Source organism: Sinocyclocheilus anshuiensis, unplaced genomic scaffold, assembly GCF_001515605.1.
Source record: "Sinocyclocheilus anshuiensis isolate Anshui unplaced genomic scaffold, SAMN03320099.WGS_v1.1 scaffold284, whole genome shotgun sequence".
Taxonomy (NCBI): Eukaryota; Metazoa; Chordata; class Actinopteri; order Cypriniformes; family Cyprinidae; genus Sinocyclocheilus; species Sinocyclocheilus anshuiensis.
The window spans coordinates 448808-467660 of record NW_015554266.1 but is presented as its reverse complement, the minus strand read 5'-3'; the positions used below and the strand labels follow the sequence as shown (position 1 = coordinate 467660).

The 18853-nt window shown below is 38.6% G+C and overlaps 1 protein-coding gene across 1 annotated transcript; it reads right to left on the bottom strand.

Annotated features, from left to right (window-relative positions):
* Positions 1–8144: 8144 nt before the first annotated feature.
* On the bottom strand, positions 8145–18555 carry LOC107671324 (protein lunapark-A-like). Its single transcript, XM_016464218.1, has 13 exons — positions 18480–18555; positions 17297–17394; positions 16345–16386; positions 15213–15400; positions 15008–15066; positions 14808–14848; positions 13946–14029; positions 13812–13863; positions 12987–13160; positions 11669–11771; positions 10113–10183; positions 9732–9887; positions 8145–8492 (listed from the first exon to the last, which is right to left on the bottom strand). The coding sequence occupies exons 2-13, from the start codon at positions 17321–17323 to the stop codon at positions 8329–8331; spliced, it is 1161 nt and encodes a 386-aa protein (XP_016319704.1). The 5' UTR covers positions 17324–17394; positions 18480–18555; the 3' UTR covers positions 8145–8328.
* Positions 18556–18853: the final 298 nt, after the last annotated feature.

Below are 18853 nucleotides of genomic sequence, written 5' to 3'. Positions count from 1 at the left end.
AATATTAAAGTTGTTTTAGTAATTAGAAACAACTACTTTGGGCATGCCATGGATGTAACAAAACCATTTTATGGCTAACAATAAAAAAAAAAAAAAATTACAGAGTAAAGATTTGTGAAAGTTGTTCTTGTTAGATAACATTTGTAAAAAATTGTTCTATAATCACATTCATTAAATAAACTAATTATCTAAACGGGAAATAATAAATAATGTTCATTAAATGCAACATAACCCAGTTACGCGGAACTGTGTTGACGTAAAAAAAAAAGTGAAGTAAATACAATGCATCATTTTTTTTTTTTATGAACTTTTAAGTTTACAAACTACTTTTTCCTCTTTGAAACTGTCCCTTAAAGGGGGTCTTGTGAGATCTAACATTTTGTTCCCATCAATTTTGTTCCCAAACCATGGAAAAACACATATACACTTAGAACAACCTGATGCTTTACAGTTCTGCACTCAAAATATTGTGATTGATCTGTAGATTTGCTTTCTTGTTTTTATTTTAACTTCTATCCATTTAAGTGAAATAATCTATGGCAGCAATCTAGCAACAGACATTTTGGAAGATCTATTTGCAATCATTTCAGATGAAGCCCTGGCAGTTTGTCTTGGGAGAGGAGCAGAGTAAAGGATAATTGTCTGTAGTCCAGTAAAACCCAGCATAACTGCCACCACACTTGAGTGAGCTCACAGCCGGCAGATCCCAGGGCCTGGGGAAGATAGAGCAGTTAATGTTCCCTTTTATTTTCGAGGATGTGTCACTTGCACCTCAGATTTATACTACGATACAGCAATTTCGTCCAAACAGATGGATAATAGTGTCAATGAGAGGAGAAGAGAGAAGACGGCATTTCTTTTATCGAGTTTATCGCAGATTGTTTGGACTCTCTTTCCCTCTTAATCTCCCTAATCTCAGCGGCATTAAGCTTGATCATTTTTGTTCGAAGGAGCAGAACATGGCGGTAATGGCGTCCTAATAGCCAGCGCTGGGGACACAAATCCGGCGGCCCTGTTTTCTGCTGTGCCTCCATAAGCACCTCTGATTTATTGCTCTCTTTATGACAGAGAGGAAAATGATGTGCTGCAGGTATATATCAGCGCAGAAAAGGAAATTGAACGCAGATATCATCTTGTCAGATGGTTAATGCTCTTCCCCCTGTCACGATTTTAGCAAATGGCTGCAATATAACAAAGAGTGAAAAATTTAAGGGGATCTGAATACTTTCCGTACCCACTGTAAATATACCAAATATTTCATTCCTAATAGCACTCAGTATTTGAGGACAACATTCAAGATAATTTCTTGCATTATCAACAAACACTGGATTTAGAAACATGAGTTTTGCGTGAATTTTGCAGATAAAAAGTAAGGTGTGATTAAACGACAGTGATTACTGTAATCCCCGGTTTCACAGACAACGCTTAAGCCTATGCACCAATTTGGAGAATCCTGCAGAGGTAAAAAGAAGACAATTAACAATGACAGAGCGGTAATGGATGAGCCCATAAAATGAGGCTGCAGGATATTTTGTATGATTTCCACATGAGATAGAGCCACGGGTACATGCTAGCTACGCCGGCATTAACTCCGGGCCCCCTTCTCGCCCCCGTCGGTGGGGACGGCGTCTCTCTTTCTGAGTAAAAACAGACTGTATATCACTGGTGAAAGGGTCATGGGATGCAGTCGCTCTCCTCTGAAGGCACTGTATTGCAGATTGCTTCACGTGAAAGCTATGTAATTACCATAATTATCGAGCACTTGTGGGAATCAGTGGGTTTGGTAAGTCTGTTTGCCGTTACATCGATTTCCAATGGACGATCACCTAAAACATCAGCTCTCTGTAAATCCATGTGTCAGATGTTATGGGATGGATCTCGCATGAGGGCTAAATTATATGAAGGTCAGGCAGTATTTTAACTCACACTTTGAGACCGCTATAGACTACAAACTGCCGTATCATTTTAGTTCCTCCTCTTAAATCGGCTGTTCAACAGCTCTGCAATCTTGTTTTAATTCAATAATTTTTTTTTTTTTTGTTATGAACCCTATTTTGAACAGAAAAAACATGATGCAAGTCCTTCAGTAAGTCTTCTGTAAGAACCTAGTCGCCTATATATACAGTGGGTACGGAAAGTATTCAGACCTCTCAAGATGCACACCAGTAATGTGTTTTCTAAGGCACATTTATGAAAAATTACTTAAATGTCCTAATTAAACTATGGCCTAATCCTGGTTTATAGTCTAAGCCCTGTCTGTGAAGCCAGGCCTATATTTACTGCACTTCAGTGTCTTCAAAATTGTCTTTTTTTCTGAATCAAGGCTGGGACTACTCATAACTGGGGGCCAAATACAAGGGCGTGTCTACGTGGTGGCCAGGGGTGGCACCGGCCCCCCCTGAAATTTGGCTAGCCACTCCAGGTGCCCCCCTACCAGATATATTGCGATAGGCTTGTTTTTAGTAAATTTCTAACTGCATCTGGCAGTGGCGGATCCTGGCATGTGTAGGCAGCTGCCCGCTCCACCCTCTTTTGAGCCAGTGCCCCCGACTGGCCCCCCCATTTAAAATGCTCTATACACGCCACTGGCCAAATGCAAATTTGGAAGGGCCAAAATTTCCCACATTGGTCAGGACAGGACAAGCACCCACTGTTTTATCAGAACGGAAAGGTCAAGCTACTTTTACACGTGAATCGACAGCGTCAGTCATCTCTAAATATATAATGGTATGTTAAAGCACTCATAGACTGCGCATCTATGACCGTGAAAGATTGCAAGTGTCAGCGCTAAAGTAAAAGATGTGCCCTTTCAGAGGTGAAAAATGCTGAAGAGCATGCAGAGCGATGATAGGCCTGGCATTTCTCTGCGCCATGATGCATCTAAAAACGTTTTAGAAGAGTCTCCATTTGAGCTACAGCGAGGTTTAATGACTTTTCTGCTCCAGAGAAGCTTATTGTTCCTGTCTAACAATTTACGGCAGGCTCCAGTGCGCAGGGGATGGAGGGGGAATCGGCCCGCCTAAATGTGTTTTGTGATTTAAATGGTAATTCCATTCAAATCAACATATTTTTGGCACCTCATGACCTTTTCGTGAAATGAATTCACGCCGCTCAACTTTGTCTTGTGGCATTTAAGAATCACAGAGCCAAAAGCTAATTACCAGAATTCAACTGCTTGTGGAGCGTCTCGTCATTCGCACCGGATGCGATTCTTTAATTTGATTTTAATGTGTCCCTCACGCCTACGGGGGTATGATGACTTTGATAATGATACAGTTGTCATCATCCCACAGTGAACTCTAATACCGGGACATGTTAATTGCTTTTGTGACATTCAACTCATTATGGTCCGTATCATTCTTCAAAACTGCAAGGGTGTGAATTGCAACGAGCCCAACTCCAACCCACACTTAGTTTTTATCACAATGCCCCATTCAGGCTTCATATTAGGCGTCCGCGAGGAGACACATAACAAGTCTTCTTTTAAGAGGATTTTTGACGTGCTCACCCCAAAGGGCAGTAAATGGAAAAGTGACATGGCTCATGCTCTTGTCTGTTTAACTTATTCAGTTCCTCTGTTATATATATTCTGCCTGGAACAGCGGGGTTATTTTCCTCCAGGGTTCACAAGGCCAAGCTCTTTCATTTCAACAGAAAATTGTTTCTTAGGATTTCAATCTTTGGCTGCTCGATATGACAAAACACAATATCAAGAACACTTATGTTTCTTATCTGCCATATTTTCAGGGAATAAATAAAAGATCAGTATAAATCGGAGTCGAGAGATGTGCAGTTTGAGTCCGAGAGGGTAGTACTCCGAGAATCCACACATGCCGGTTTGGCCCGACAGGACCGGGTCGGAATTACCTTTGCTCAGCAAACCAGCGGCTCGTTTGTCATCCTTCAATTAGTAGGTCGCTGATGGCAGAAAACAGATGGAATCTCCTTCCAGAGTGGACAAACGGGCTGTATAAAGGAGAGCAGAAAATATGCATCCTTCGCTATCTTTTCTCTCCACCTATATAGGGATTCTCTATATAACATCTGCCAGCTGTGGTATAAAGTAGGCCTAAAATGAAAAGAGAGTGGACTAAAATAGAAGTAAGGTATTTTCTGTGAATGTGTGAGACTTCCGATTCATTAGCCACTATAGGTAAACAGAGCTGGGTAGATTACTTACAAAATGTAGTGCGTAACTGATTACATGATGAAAAATGTTGTTAGTAACTAATTTAGGTTACTCGTTTTAGGTAACCTAACCTTTAGGGTAAACACTTTTTAGTTTACTTTTTTTTTTTATAGAACTCATTTTAAACGTACAATTGAATATACCATATCGATATAAAAAAGCAAAGAGAAAGAAAATATATTCCATTTTTTGATATCAACATCATAAAATGCATTAATACACAAAACGGGCTCAATATATGAACTGCAGTGGGTAATAATAGCTAATAATTAATTAAATAATTAAAAAAAATGTCAAATAAAAATAATTTAAACTCTTGAACACTAAAAAAATATTTTATTTGTTTACCTGCATGTCAGTGTGGCCATTAACTGATATCAGAGAACTCTAATCATGTGAATGTGTTACCAAACTATTAAAGGGGTCATAGGATGCTACATGCACTTTTACAAGTTGTTTGAACTGAAATGTGTGTTGGCAGTGTGTGTACACAACCACCCTATAATGATAAAATCCACCCATTTTTTTTATTTTTTACTCAAATATTACCCCCTTTCTCAAACCGAGCCGATCTCAGATGCCTGTCTGTGTGACATCACACAGACAGGCCCCTCCCACGATAGTTTGATTGACAGTAGTGTTTCAGCACAGACTGGACTGGCGTCTTACCTTAGACCTGTCCTGAGGGAGCTGTCATCAGTCCACCATTGTTTCACCGCCGGAGCAGATGTAGACGAGAATGACTCCTAAGCGATCGAGGTGTTCAGTTGTTGGATGTAATAATGAACATAGCAGTCCTCATTTACTCCCGACATCTGATCTGCTGAAGACGCAGTGGACTACGTTTTGAAGGGAATGCGCCCCCGATCTGCCTAAATGCTTCTATGTTTGCGCGAATCATTCGTGATCCAGCTTCGCCTACAGAAGACGTGGAGATAAGGTTTTTTAATGAATCTTTGCAAATGGCCTTTCCTAATAATGTGCTAATTAGCCAGTTTCACGATTAATGCAGCTAAAGTAAACAGCTCGGAAGAGAGGGGCGGGATCAGCTCTGAGAGCGGCTCGGAAGAGAGGGGCGGGGTCAACAGAGCTCATTAACATTTAAAGGAAAATGCTACAAAATGGCTTGCTCTGAAAAGAGCTGTATTTGACAGGGTAAAAAAGGTGTTTTTACACAACCATTGAGAAATTGTAACCAAACTATATTACAGACTTTTCATTAAGACCCTAAAGAATCATATCAACTTGTGGAAAATGGGCATCCAATGACCCTTTTAACAGAATCAAGAGTTACTAAAGGTCACTGGATATGATGACAACAAAGTTTTTCACAGCTATTGAAGTTCAGTAACCAGAATAATTATCTGTTTCATACGTGGTTTAATCGCTTGAGAGGTGCTTTTTTCACCCAAATTCAGAAGCATGGTTTCCAAATTTATTTGCATGGCATTTGTGAATATAGTCAAAGCTAAATGGTATGACACACAGTAGGATTTTTAGAAAGGACATTTTAAAAGAGAGAGAGAGAATTAGGGAGAATCAAATTCTGAATGATTTTACTGCCATTGTGTGTAATAATCATGTAATCCATAAAAAAGTAACTGTAATCTGATTATGAGCATTTTTCAAATGTAATATTTAATTACAAGTATTTTTTTTTTTTTTTTACAATTGATTACATAATCCAGATTACATGTAATTAATTACTACCCAGCACTGTAGGTAAATAACAAGAAGAATAACAAAGTGCAGTAAATAGCAAAACTATTTGTGCTACAAACCTTTACAATTACAACAATGATATAAGAAATACCAGTTTGCAATATCAAGCTGCATTTTTTGCACAACTAAAAATAACTGGAAATTGATGAAATGGTTGCACCCGTTCTTACGTTAAAAAATAAGGTGGATAAGGTGAATCTCTTTAAAATCTGGTTGCTGTTGTTCTGAAACACAATGCATTTCCTTTCTTAATTTCACTTAACATCCATATAACTATGCTGTGTATTATACTTAACTGAACAGATGTATCAAGTAGGGAAGAGATGGCATTCAAAAAAAATGAGTTTGAACTACTGGAAATGTGAATCTTTCTATGAGAGAAAGTGAGGTGACTATCAAGATGGATTCATATCTAATCACTCCATCGACCTGAGAGAAATCCTCAATAAAAAAGAGATTGTGCCACAAACATGAAAAGGCGTCTTTGAGCGCCGAGCTCGCAAACTCTTTAAATGGATGGAAATTCAAAGCACACAAAATTATTTTACTGACAGTGCGCTACCAAAGATGTCAAACAAAATAAATGTCATCTCTCGCAGCGTGATGTAGTGAGGAGTTTGACTTCGAAATGAAACGCTCCACGTCTGGGGTGGGCTACTGAGCACCCACCTCACGAGTAATTCACCAACACTTGATTTACATCATATTTGCTGGGAAAGGTTCAAATGTCCTATTGACGGGTTATTTTTTCTGGAGCGCCAGGGTGCTGTCAGAGGTCAGAGAGAGGCGCAGTGTACGGGAATCAGGTGCCACTGTCCCGCTGACAGTGATGCATTGCTGTGCTCAGGGGGTCACGTATCTGTAAACATGCATTATAAAATCCCAAAGACAAATGTGAGAGACTGACCTGAGAGAAAGCGGCAGCGGGAACATGTGTGTGTGTCAAGGGGCAGAGATAGCGCTCTTGTTGCAAATGAAGAGGGTCAAGTAATCAAGCTCAGTTGGGCTTGTGTGTCACTCCCATTATCTAATACTGTCTGAAATGATCAATGAGCTGAAATAAAATGATCACAAGCTAAAATAGGCTCCCTAATGAAAATGGACTGTGTTTTAACACATTCTGCTCAATGTCTCTCCGTGTCAGAGCAGATGGACCACGAGCAGGGCGATGCCGCAGGCCGCTAACAGCCTATTTCAGCCGAGCACACAGATGCTCTCTCACGCTCACTTGAGCAGGGTCACTTAACCATTCAAGTGGCATATCCACTGACCGGCAATCTCTCGACACAAATAACACTAGCTACGACCAATAACTACACATCTCTACCTGCAGAACCATGACACCTTCACTCTCAAGCCCAGAAAATAACAGATTTAGAAAAAGAAAAGAAAGTGACATTTTTAAGCTGTTATATCAGTGCCAAAGAACATGTGATTTTATTTTACATGGGACGGGTCACTGCGGAATAGATGGGTCCCAAAAGGCCTACTACAATGGCATCAATACCTGAAAGCTTGTGTGATGCTGCATTCAAAAATAAATACATATATATATATATATAAATATCCTGATGTATCTGCCTTAAAGAACTCTGCATCTCAACAACGGGATACTGTTTTAAAAACTTTATTTCTCAAACCTTGTAGACAACATAAAACAGCACTATATTTTCGCACATAATTCTATGCTTGATAATCATTAGACAATATATCTGCTTTTCTTCAATATTGAAGCAGGTCAAACATAAAGGCACATAAGGCTGAGAACACTGAAGGGCTGTTTTTATGCCATAATAAATAGCCAGACATTCCTATGGCAGTACCTGAACAGACATGTAAACATGGGCGCAATCTCTCGTGGCACAGCACCTAACGTATGCTACACTTCAAAAACAGGCACTGAGAGGATATAAATATTATAAATATACTTTTGAACAGGACATTTTTGCATTATTGCATATTTTAAATACATTTTTTTTTAAATACATTGTCACAAAACAGTGCTTATATGGAGAATGAAATGAAATGTATGTCAATAGCTGCTTGTCTTGCCAAATAAGAGAATAACAGAGTTATGTGCTGAAACTTCTGCAAAGTTTAACTTCTACATACAGGTTCTATTGTAAACAAAGACACAATGTATGAATATTAAACTCCGCAATGTAACTAATTATTGAATATTCACAGCTCTAATTGGTAGTTTTACAAAGAAAAAAAAAAGCCCCCACAACAATCCCTTTGACCACTGAACTATTTCATAGACTTATTAATCTATGAAATAACACTGCAATTATACTGTGTAGATATTAAAAGGAAACAAATAAACTAAAGGTAAAGAACATGAAAATCAAACCCACACACACACATACACACGCAAGATGAACAGACAGGTTTATATTGGCAAATTCTCTCTCGCTCTATTCCACTTCCATGGCGGACACATCATGTTCGCCGTCTGATTTGTCAGGGAGGCCGGTCTGGGGATCTGCATCTACTGGCTTCTTTTCTTCTGAGAGGCTATCTTCTGCTTGCTGCTCTCCAGGTTCTGCTTTCACATGCCCTGGACTGGCTGCTTTACCCTCTAATGAACAAACAAAACAAGTGCTTGTTAGCAAGATTTCTATTTCACTGCAAAAAGATATATAATTGGCATGTAATTGGAATTTGATGCAAAAAATACAACATTGCTAGATCTAAATTTGGTGCATCATTATTTATACCACCATTAATACCCTAAAAGTGCTCAAAGTTAAAACAAGGCATTATAGACATAACAGTATGACTTTCTGTAAAGCTGCTTTGCATCCGTGTGTACTGTGAAAAGCGCTACACATATAAGTTTGATTTTCTTTTGTTTTAAAATGATCTACGTAAACCTAGCTTAACCTAACAGTCACAACTCAGCTTCATCCACATCCACCCAGACCATTTACTCAAACTAAACTGCAAAAGAGCCTCGATCAGAAACGGGTTATGATGACAACCATTTGCAAATGATGAGAGTCAGAGAGATCAGAGAGAAGGTGGTAAACAGTCATGTAAAATTAAATTACATATATTTTTTTGCATTTATTTGCTCAAAATAAGACCACAAATCAATGTAAAAAAATAAATAAAAACCCTTACTGACCTCAAACATTTGAATAATGTAGAATAAGGGACTATAGACAGTCAGCCAATTATTAAATCATAAATAAAGGCCAGATTTTCCAGAATGTACAAAGTGCAAAATTACAATACTAAAAATACCATTCATAAAATGACAAAACTATTCACTACAAACCAGCAACCATACTAAAAGAAAAAAAAAAATTCAAAAGAAAATTTTACATTTCTAAAAAAAAAAAAAAAGAATTTCAAAAATGAAGATGCATAATTTAAACAGAGCACACACTCGATGTATCATCAGTCATCACTTGCTATTGGCTGAGCACATCATAACAGAAGAGAGAGCAAAACAGTGTGTGTGTGGCAGGTACAGACACAGGGTAAAGCCCTACTAACTAGGCAGCACAGTGGGGTGGAATATAAGACTCTAAAGCCTTTAATCACCTCACAGATCTGCTCTCAGCACATCAGCAAATGTCCTCTCAGAGGGCACGAGCAGCAGGGACACACACACACACACACACACACACACACACACACACACACACACACACACGTCTCATCTCACAATAAACCTGCAGTAAACAAACCCACCCCTTCAAAAATCCTCCTTTAATACTGCGCACAAGCCCTCACACTCCTCAGAATATCAGGAGCATCTAAACATCGTCTCCTCCTGCTGCTCAGGTGAACTCTGGTGGAGATCTGGTACCTGGGGCAGGTGGAGAGCTAGACAGGTCTGTCTCCACGGCAACAGCAGGGGGGTCTTGGCTCATCTTGGTTGCTGCAGTGAATTCTGGGAGACGCGGGGCCTGGGGACGTGTCTTCCGGGCCGGGTTCAGGAAATAACAGTAGGCACATCTGAACGCTAAAACACAAACAATAAAAAACAAACTCATCTCATCTGAATGATCCTCAGACATATGAATATGAAAATAAACATGTAGCACATTAATAATGATCTGTGAATGCATCAGAGAGACATTCACACTTGTTTACATTCAAAAAAAGTCCTCTTCTGATTTAAAGAGCTCAGTGACATACTGAACAGTTAAACGTCGCTTAAAGTGCTGAATTTCCCTCTCAATCTTACCAATATATTCAAACTCCTCCTTTAAAGCCATGCCATTATGAGACAAACACTGCTGGCATATCAGAGCGTATCTGCAATAAAAAGAGAGAAATTATTTAACCGGAAAAGCTTAAATCATTGTGTTGGTTAAGTCTAAGGACGAAAGAAACCACATGGCATTAAAACTAGGGCTGAACGATTTTGGAAAATAATCTAATTGCGATTTTTTTTAACAATATTGCGATTGCGATTTAATTTGCAATTATTTTTTAAAGCTCTTTATTTTCTGTACCTGCCTGGGTCTGTGCGACTTCATCTATGGCTTTTCTCTTCCCTTTCACAAACCGATCCATCTCCCATTCTAAGTTACGTCCTTTGGCTGTTTACGGTTTTATTTCTTTTCTTTTTCTGCTGATGGCCCGCGCTCGACTTGAAGCAGCGCTGCTTAGACCGATGGGTGTGTCATCAAAGCACTGCGAGATCTATAAGAGAGCGGACGTCTCATGCTTTCTCTCGCCGTACTTTGATGTCATACACTCCGTACTTTGAAGTCAAAGACACCTCTTTACTCTCGCGTGTCACGTGACCGAGTGTAATCGCAGCCTCTGCGATTGAAAAATCGCATTTTCTCATATCGCGATATTATCGCAAATGCAATTAATCGTTCAGCCCTAATTAAAACCATATTCACACTCTTAACAGATGTTACTAGTCTGATAAACCTAGCTTAGCCTTCAAAGCTTCATCCACATCCACACAGACCATTTACTCAAACTAAACTGCAGAACAGCTGGTTCAGAAACCAGGGTTATGACGACACCACAAGCACATGATGAGAGTCAGAGAGAAGGTGCGAAACAGTCATGTGAAGTTAAATTAAATTACTTAAGATTTGCAAGATTTGTAATGAGATTACAAATCTTGCATGAAAAATTTAGAAAGTTTGGGGTGAGTAAGATTTTAAAAGTTTTAAAAATAATTTTAAAAAAGTCTTCTACGCCAACAAAAGGCTGCATTTATTATATAAAAAATTCAGTAAAAACAGTAACACTGTGAAATGTTTAAAATTTACACAACCACCTTCTATTATATTTTAAAATGTAATATATTTCTGTATTTCATGCCCGACAAAATGAAAATGTGATCGCTTTGGCAAGTACCAGTGCATGTTTTCTCAAGTTAGGCAATGCAGTATATTATTCATGCGTATAGCACAGAATGGGTAGGGAGAGATACACAACATTTCACATCACTGAGCAATAATATGTCTTTTATAATCCAACCCTGATAAAGAAAAACTGTGAAACAATGTTTTACTTGCAAATGTATCTCATTACAGAAGCTGAAATGCATTCCAAAATTTTCAGGTTTTCTTTTTGTTTTTTTAAAAACAATTTTATTTTGTTTTTAAATTTATTTAAAATGTAATTAAACTGATATTCATTCTCTGAGCTTGGCTGAACTGAAGTTGAACTTCTCTGTATTACATGGTGATCTTTCTTTTTCAGAAATCATATCACACCTTGATTTTGCTCAGTGTAAAGATATAAATCATGATTTCACAATAGACCATTCACCTGTTCTGAGGTCCATCACCCACTAGGTACTCTATGACCCTGTCCATGGCACCTCGCTCTCTGGGGAGGACGGGTCTGGCCGGGACAGCTTTTAATAACGACACTGATATGGACCTCCCTCCTCATGCCCGCTGTGATCCACACTCATAATTAATATAATTTAACATCAAGAGCGATCATAGCGAGAAGACTGGTCATTTCTGCCAGACTTGGCATAGTCAGGCATCCCTGCTGCTTACTCATTTACTGGCATATGGAGACGCCGCAGTGGACCAAGGTGCTTTTCACTTCCAATTTCTTCCTAAAGGTGTTTGCTTGAACAGAACCCAGAACTGTTTGCATAGAGCAAACCTTCCACGACTAACACAGCGGGGCCTGTGTCACCTGTCAGTCACTGCTAGCAGATGTTTGTAATCGACCAGGGATCAAAAAAAAAAAAAAGAGTGCTCTCCATCCATAAGATACAGTTAAAACACAGACGACGACTGCTCCGGTGTTATTTTAGCATTAGATATACACCGATATAGCATTTATTAATATTTTGAATTAGCATTTACTTTTATATTTTTAGCTTTATTTATTTATAATTTTATGTGCATTTGTCATAGTTTTTTTATATTTCTATGTAGTTTTAATTTTATTTCAGCTTTGGTAATTGTAATACTTTAACTTGCAGTTAGTTGGCAAGGCAAAAATTTTGGTTTACCTTTTCATTTCACTTTATATCAGTTAGCAAAAATATTTTTATAAAAACAGACCGAAAGGGCTCTTATTTTAGTATTATTTATATATTAATATAGCATTTATACATTTTTGGAATTAGCATTTTTACATTTTCAAATGTAATTTTAATTTTAGTTTTAGTAATTTTACTAGTTAAATTCAATTAGTTTCCAAGGCAACATTTTTAATTTTAATAGTTTTAATGAACCATAACAACACTGGTTTCCTCAAGGTCTTCTTGACTGCTTATTTCTGATGCAATTCACAGACTCCACATTACTCTTCAGTCACTCTTCAAAATGTAAAATTTACAGCACATTTTCTCATAGTTTTGTTGTTTATATAAAAACCTTGGTTTGGTAAATGGAGGTCATTCAGCTATTAAGAAAATCCAAATGCTGTGAATAGTTCATGTACTGCAGAAATCAAACGTACAATGTATAATATTCAGGCGTTTCAAAAAAGGGGTAAGGTTCCTTTAACAACAAAGGAAATGAATACAGATCTGTGATGAAACACCACTAACAGCCCATCTATGACAAGCAAAGCCAATCAGAGGTTTAGTGAGGGACATGGGACTCACCCATCGCTTGGCCAGGCGTGCCAGCCGGGGTCCCAGGCCTCCTGATCAGACCATGTGGGGTTGAGGTAGACAGACCTTTTTCAGGCGGCCCTCCAGGGGCAGACAGTGGAGTAGGGGGGACTGCAGGGGCAGGGACAAGAGGTGGAAGTCCAGCAGGACGAGGGGACACATGCCGCTGACGCAGCTCTGAGAAGAAAATGACATGATTCTGACAATGAAATATGAAACCTGATAAGCTGAAGTCTACATTTGGGGTCGCTAACATAATTTAGTCACAAATAAAGTGATCTAGAAACAAGAAAAATGACTCAAATCATTTTGTTTCTACCACCATTCCTAAATTATAACACAGAAACCTACCGTTTAAAACCCAACTCACATGTTGCTGGTTAAAACTAATTTCCCTGCCCATGTGGCTTTTCTTTCATCAGTAAGAAAGTGTGTGTGTTGTGTGCTGTCACGGGAACACGGGAAGTCGTGGCCTAATGGTTAGAGAGTCGGACTCGTAAGTCTCGAGTCTCGTACCGGCAGGGATTGTAGGTGGGGGGGGGGGGAGTGAATGTACAGCGCTCTCTTCCACCTTCAATACCACGACTGAGGTGACCTTGAGCAAGGCACCGAACCCCCAACTGCTCCCCGGGCACCGCGGCATAAATGGCTGCCCACTGCGTGTTCACGGTGTGTGTGTGTGCACTTTGGATGGGTTAAATGCAGAGCACTAATTCCAAGTATGGGTCACCATACTTGGCCACATATCACTTTCACTTTCATATATTAATAAGAATGACATGTACATGGTTCAGCTGTGAGTTCATGTTAATTTTATAGGGGGAATACCTTGGCCTGGCCTTGGAGTTGCAGGTGGGCCAATGGGTTGAGCCTCTAACTCCTTCAGAGAAAACGAAACAAAAACATGAATATTTGCACATATGTAATAGATTAATTTGTAGATTTAATATTAAGGTACTTACAAGCTTTTTCTTAGAGTCTGGGTCAAACCGTTCCAGAATCAGCTTGGCATTTTTGTAGGTTTCAGTTTCCATGACCTGTTCAAGCTGTTTGAGAAAACATTACAATCACGTAATCACAATTACATCAAACGGTGATGCCAACTGACTAACATTAAATACTGAAAACATATATTGTCAGGAATTTCAAAAACCTTTTCGATTTATAAAGAATGCATCTGTCCAAGTCAAATGAAGGAGCTAGACCTGCTGCTTATATTTGGGTTTAAAAACAGAAAGAAACTCAACCCGTTTTCTCACCGTCTTCTGTTTAGTTTTATTTTAAAACTTAATTTCAGGGAAAGAGCAAATAGTGCTAATTATTTAACTTTAATGAATAGAATAATTACAAGCCCTACTGCGATAATGGGGAGTGTGAAAATCCATCAGCTGTAATTATTGAAAGTTATTAGACATGACAGTGGATGACAAGCAATTTCTCAGATTTATTTCCTCCCATCACTAAACACTATTAATTTAAAGACAAGTCGTTACCCAAGCACTTTACCAAGTAAAGTCTCTTTGCCAATTACCCGCTGTCTTCATTGATTTCAGATTATTTATTAGGAGCAGAAATGATCTTTCTCTCACTGACAGCAGAGGGGCACAATATGATGAAAGGAAAACAGGACGTTGTTGTGCTAACATTAGCATAGGGCTAACCAGCTCACAGGGGAAGAGGGAAGCACCCTGACTAGGTGAAATTCGCTCATATTAAAAGACCCTACCATATATGAGAAATATCAGAAAACAGATGCAAAGTAGGCCAAAATGAACTACACCAGGAAGTGACATTCAAAGAAAGACACTGCTACTGATTACTCACTATTTTCTTTTTGTCTGCTTTCAGCTCTTCTAATTTTTCATCTAAGATGCAAAAAATAAAAAGAACAGAAAAATGAATGCGTAGATATGATCAACACTACTGGGTCTACATAGTAGACTGACCTCATAATGAGAACAAATATAAAATTAAGTTCAAATCCAGATTTCGCTGCTGTTTACGGTTCGCAAGGAAATTCTTACTGTTTGTCTCCGTTCGTCTGTTGTATAAAACAATCAGCAGTTTCCTCAGCAGCCAAACTCTGCAGACAGGAAAAAAACTCATCACCATGGTATTTTTGATATTCATACACATCAAATAACTAGAAAATGTACACTGAATCAAAACCAAATGCATACATTTGACTATCCTTCTACTGGTCTGAATTCAAAGACTGAAAGTACTTACAACAGAGGAAATATCAAGAATGGTGATGCCACAATTAATTTTCCCATCATCTGCTCAGGGATGTACCACGTGTAGACGACTGTACAGGCTATCAAGTACAGCAGGGCTGAATACAACAGCAGTCTGTAAACCCATAACTTCAGCTGCTTCTGGTTCTTCTCTCTGTATTCCTCAAGGGCCTGGATATCCTGAGGGAGATCAATTAAAACACTCCATAAAACTCCATAAGGGCAGGGATTACATTTATTCATTTGGCAGATGCTTTTATCCAAAGCGACTTACAGTTAAAAAAACAACAACAAGCGATTCATCATAAGATGGCAATGAACATCAGAAGTTTTCAGTCATAGTTCAAAACATTAAAAGCTAGGAAAGGAAGCTATTAAGAAAAAATAAGGGCGTAAAAAAGTGAAAGAAATAGATTTCTTTCTCTTTTTTTTGAATTAGTAAGTTGCATTCAAATAGCAGGATAAAAACTGCTTAGATATGGAGTATCATTCATATTTAATTACATTTTTACCAAAATTACAACAAGAAAAAGCACGTTATGTGTTTGTCTTTAAAATTGTACCTAGTATTGAATAGGAAAATAGTATTGGAAAAGTTGTGTTGTCTAAATACCTAAACCAGAACTTGAGAGACTGGCTCTGATCAGAACCTGCAAAACTTTAATTTAACTGCGCACTGATCTAATCTTGTCATGATACGAATCAGGTCAAACGTGTTTAAATCTCATGTCTTTGACTTCTAAACGGTAAACGTACAAACAAGTTTTTTGTACAATACTCAGCCAAGCTCTAAGATATGGCAATTGAACAGACCTCTCTTAATGAGGTGTTACTACATTGCCTCCATCCTAAAATATCTAATGCCAGTTACACAGTGCCTGTACTGTGGCAGACTTGTGTGTCTGTCTGTAACCTTGTGTTATTCTATGAGCCACAACTGAACCTAAAAATAAATAAAACAAGTCACCTTCAAAAAAATGTGTAAATATACCTGCACTGTAATTAAGACCAGTTCAAGTATTTCCATGGCCTAACTGCATAAGGACACCATCAATGTCAGGAAAGTATAACAGACTGAATGGGTGATGTCAGGAATGGTTGAAAGGCCTATTGCAGTTTTATACCTTATCAAGACCCTCCAAGACCTCCACAGTGGTTGGCTTTGCCTGTGGATGGATACAGTACAGTTGGCAACAATAAAGCAAGCTCTCACCAAGAATAAAGCAATCTTTGCACAGCTGAAATTGGTAGGAGGTACAAAAGGTACAACAATTGTGAAGTTTCTCTATTTAGATTTCTGTATACCTCTCAGCATGTTATATCAAATCACACTTTTAATAGTGAGACCTTTGAAAGAATAATTCACCCAAAAATTAAAATCTGCTGTAAATTTACTAACCATCATGCCATCCAAGATTAGCATTATATCACTTGCTCAGCAATGTATCCTCTGCAGTGAATGGGTGCCGTCAGAATGAGAGTCCAAACAGCTGATAATAACTTCTTGTGAAGATCAAGCATCAAAAGCAGTCCATAAAATATATAATCAAATATGTCCGTGGATTTTGATGCAGGATGTGATTTTGATGGACATTTTCACTGGAGGAAGCGTTATTATGGATTGCGGACTTCTATTTTGGCCACAAGCGACAGTTTAAAGTTAAAACACCTTAACATAATAGATTTGTTTCTTACAAACATGCAGTTTTTCCCTTCACAAGATTACTTGGATTACTTGTGGATTATTGTGATGTTTTTAATCAGCTGTTTGGACTCTCATTCTGACAGCACCCATTCACTGCAGAGGATCCATTGCTGAGCATTGAGCAAGTGATGCAATGCTACATTTCTACAAATCTGATGAAGAAAAACTCATCTACATCTTGGACGGCCTGAGGGTGAGTACAATTTCAGCTAGTTATCATTTTTGGGTGAACTGTCCCTTTAAAGCTTTGTAGCAGTCCATATATCTGTGTGGCATTTCGATCAAACCACATTAAAATCAAATTGCAGACCTTAACATTAATATTGGATGCAGCCTAAGTGTACATCTTTGAGTGACTGAAGCACATTTACCCTCCACCGAGACAGCACAGCCCCCATCTTGTGAGGGCAGTCCTTCTCTCTAAGCCTGGGCTCTGTTACTCTTGTTACTCCACGCCGAAGCCAGACACCTGCTCACAATAAAGACAACAGTTTCTTTCAGCAATAACAATATTTAAGTAACAAACAAGATCATGATAGATGTGTTTCCACTTGAGATAACATGGATTATAACCTCTGCAGGCTTTCATTTACAGTATTTAAATGCTTAAGTCACACTTGTAAGAAGTGTGTATATCTTCAAAACCACATTTATGTTTCTAATCCATTTAATTTTTAGTCAATGTATTTAGTCGCTTCTCAAGTTCACACAGGTGTCCTAGCAGAGGAACCACGGGTGTAGACAATCACATTAACTAGCAGCATGTCTTAATTTCAACAGTGTATCTACTGCTTAGTCATTTCAAACCACACAAACTTCTTTTCAAGAGTGTATCTGTGCCATCTTTCTTCACATCAAATACCTCTTCGTTTTCTGTTGCAGTGGCATTAAGAAACTGTGGCTCATGCAGGCTTAGATGCATCAGATCGGTGATATCAAATATCACCACAGCTCACACAAAATCTGGAGGCTCTGAAAAGTAATAAGACACTCCTCTATTTTAAACCAGAGTCCTCGAGAGCTCAGACAGAGGGGCCCTTCAACCACACAGACTGGTTTGAGAGTGAATGAAACTGGTGGGAAAACTGCGAGGAGCAGCAATGAAAGCCCCTTTATTTATAACTTCATTCAGCCTCACCCGTTCAACTTGAGACTAATGCGTTTTAAGAACAGAAAACAAAATCAAGCTCTTATATCTCAGGAAAATCAGGTTGACTGTGAAGCTTTAAAAACTACCTTTTAAAACAGATATACTTGTAACTAGTTGAGTTTTTACTATCTCTGTTTCTAGTTTCGATATGTTAGCTGAAACATTGCGCTTTAAATGTGTTATTAAAGAATAAACTCGACGACTGATGATATTTCCGAAAACTACAATAGCAGGAATCCTTTAATTTTTATATGCAGATTTAAAAAGCATCAGCTTAGACTCGTTGCTGTCAGCTGATACAGCGGCCATTATTAGACGAAATGCTGTGCTCTCTTTCATGCAGCTTTCTTGTGCATAAACACGCCGAACCCTGTCATAACGAAACATAATTTAGGATTCCTCACCCGTGAATAAGATATCCAGACGAGACTTGCCTTATGCTTCCTCTGCTTCAGCGGTCTACGTCGTCAAACTGCTCCCACAAGCCCGCGCGGCACGGAGTCGGACCTCCTTCCTTCACCGTTCTGCCACGTGATCAAGCACTTTCTCTCTCTCTCAAAGCGCGGGAAAATAGAACGAACGTTGCGCCGTTCTTCCTTAGAGTTCACCTCAGCACGGAAACAAGTGGCTTATTGCAAAAATACATATAATACTGCAAATAATACTATAATAGATAATACAAATTATGTTGCTGATCTTGCTGTTACTGTATTTGTGAACAAAAGTCGTGTAAAAATGAACTAAAAGCGTTATTCTATACAACTTTTAGGCTATTTAA

Coding starts and splice junctions, on each gene's coding strand:
- LOC107671324 (XM_016464218.1), bottom strand. CDS start 17,323: ATGGGGGCTGTGCTGTCTCGGTGGAGG. Junction 13,161..13,811: donor AACTCCAAGGCCAGGCCAAG/GTATTCCCCCTA, acceptor TTTTCTTCTCAG/AGCTGCGTCAGCGGCATGTG. Junction 11,772..12,986: donor GACCCCGGCTGGCACGCCTG/GCCAAGCGATGG, acceptor GGTCCATATCAG/TGTCGTTATTAAAAGCTGTC.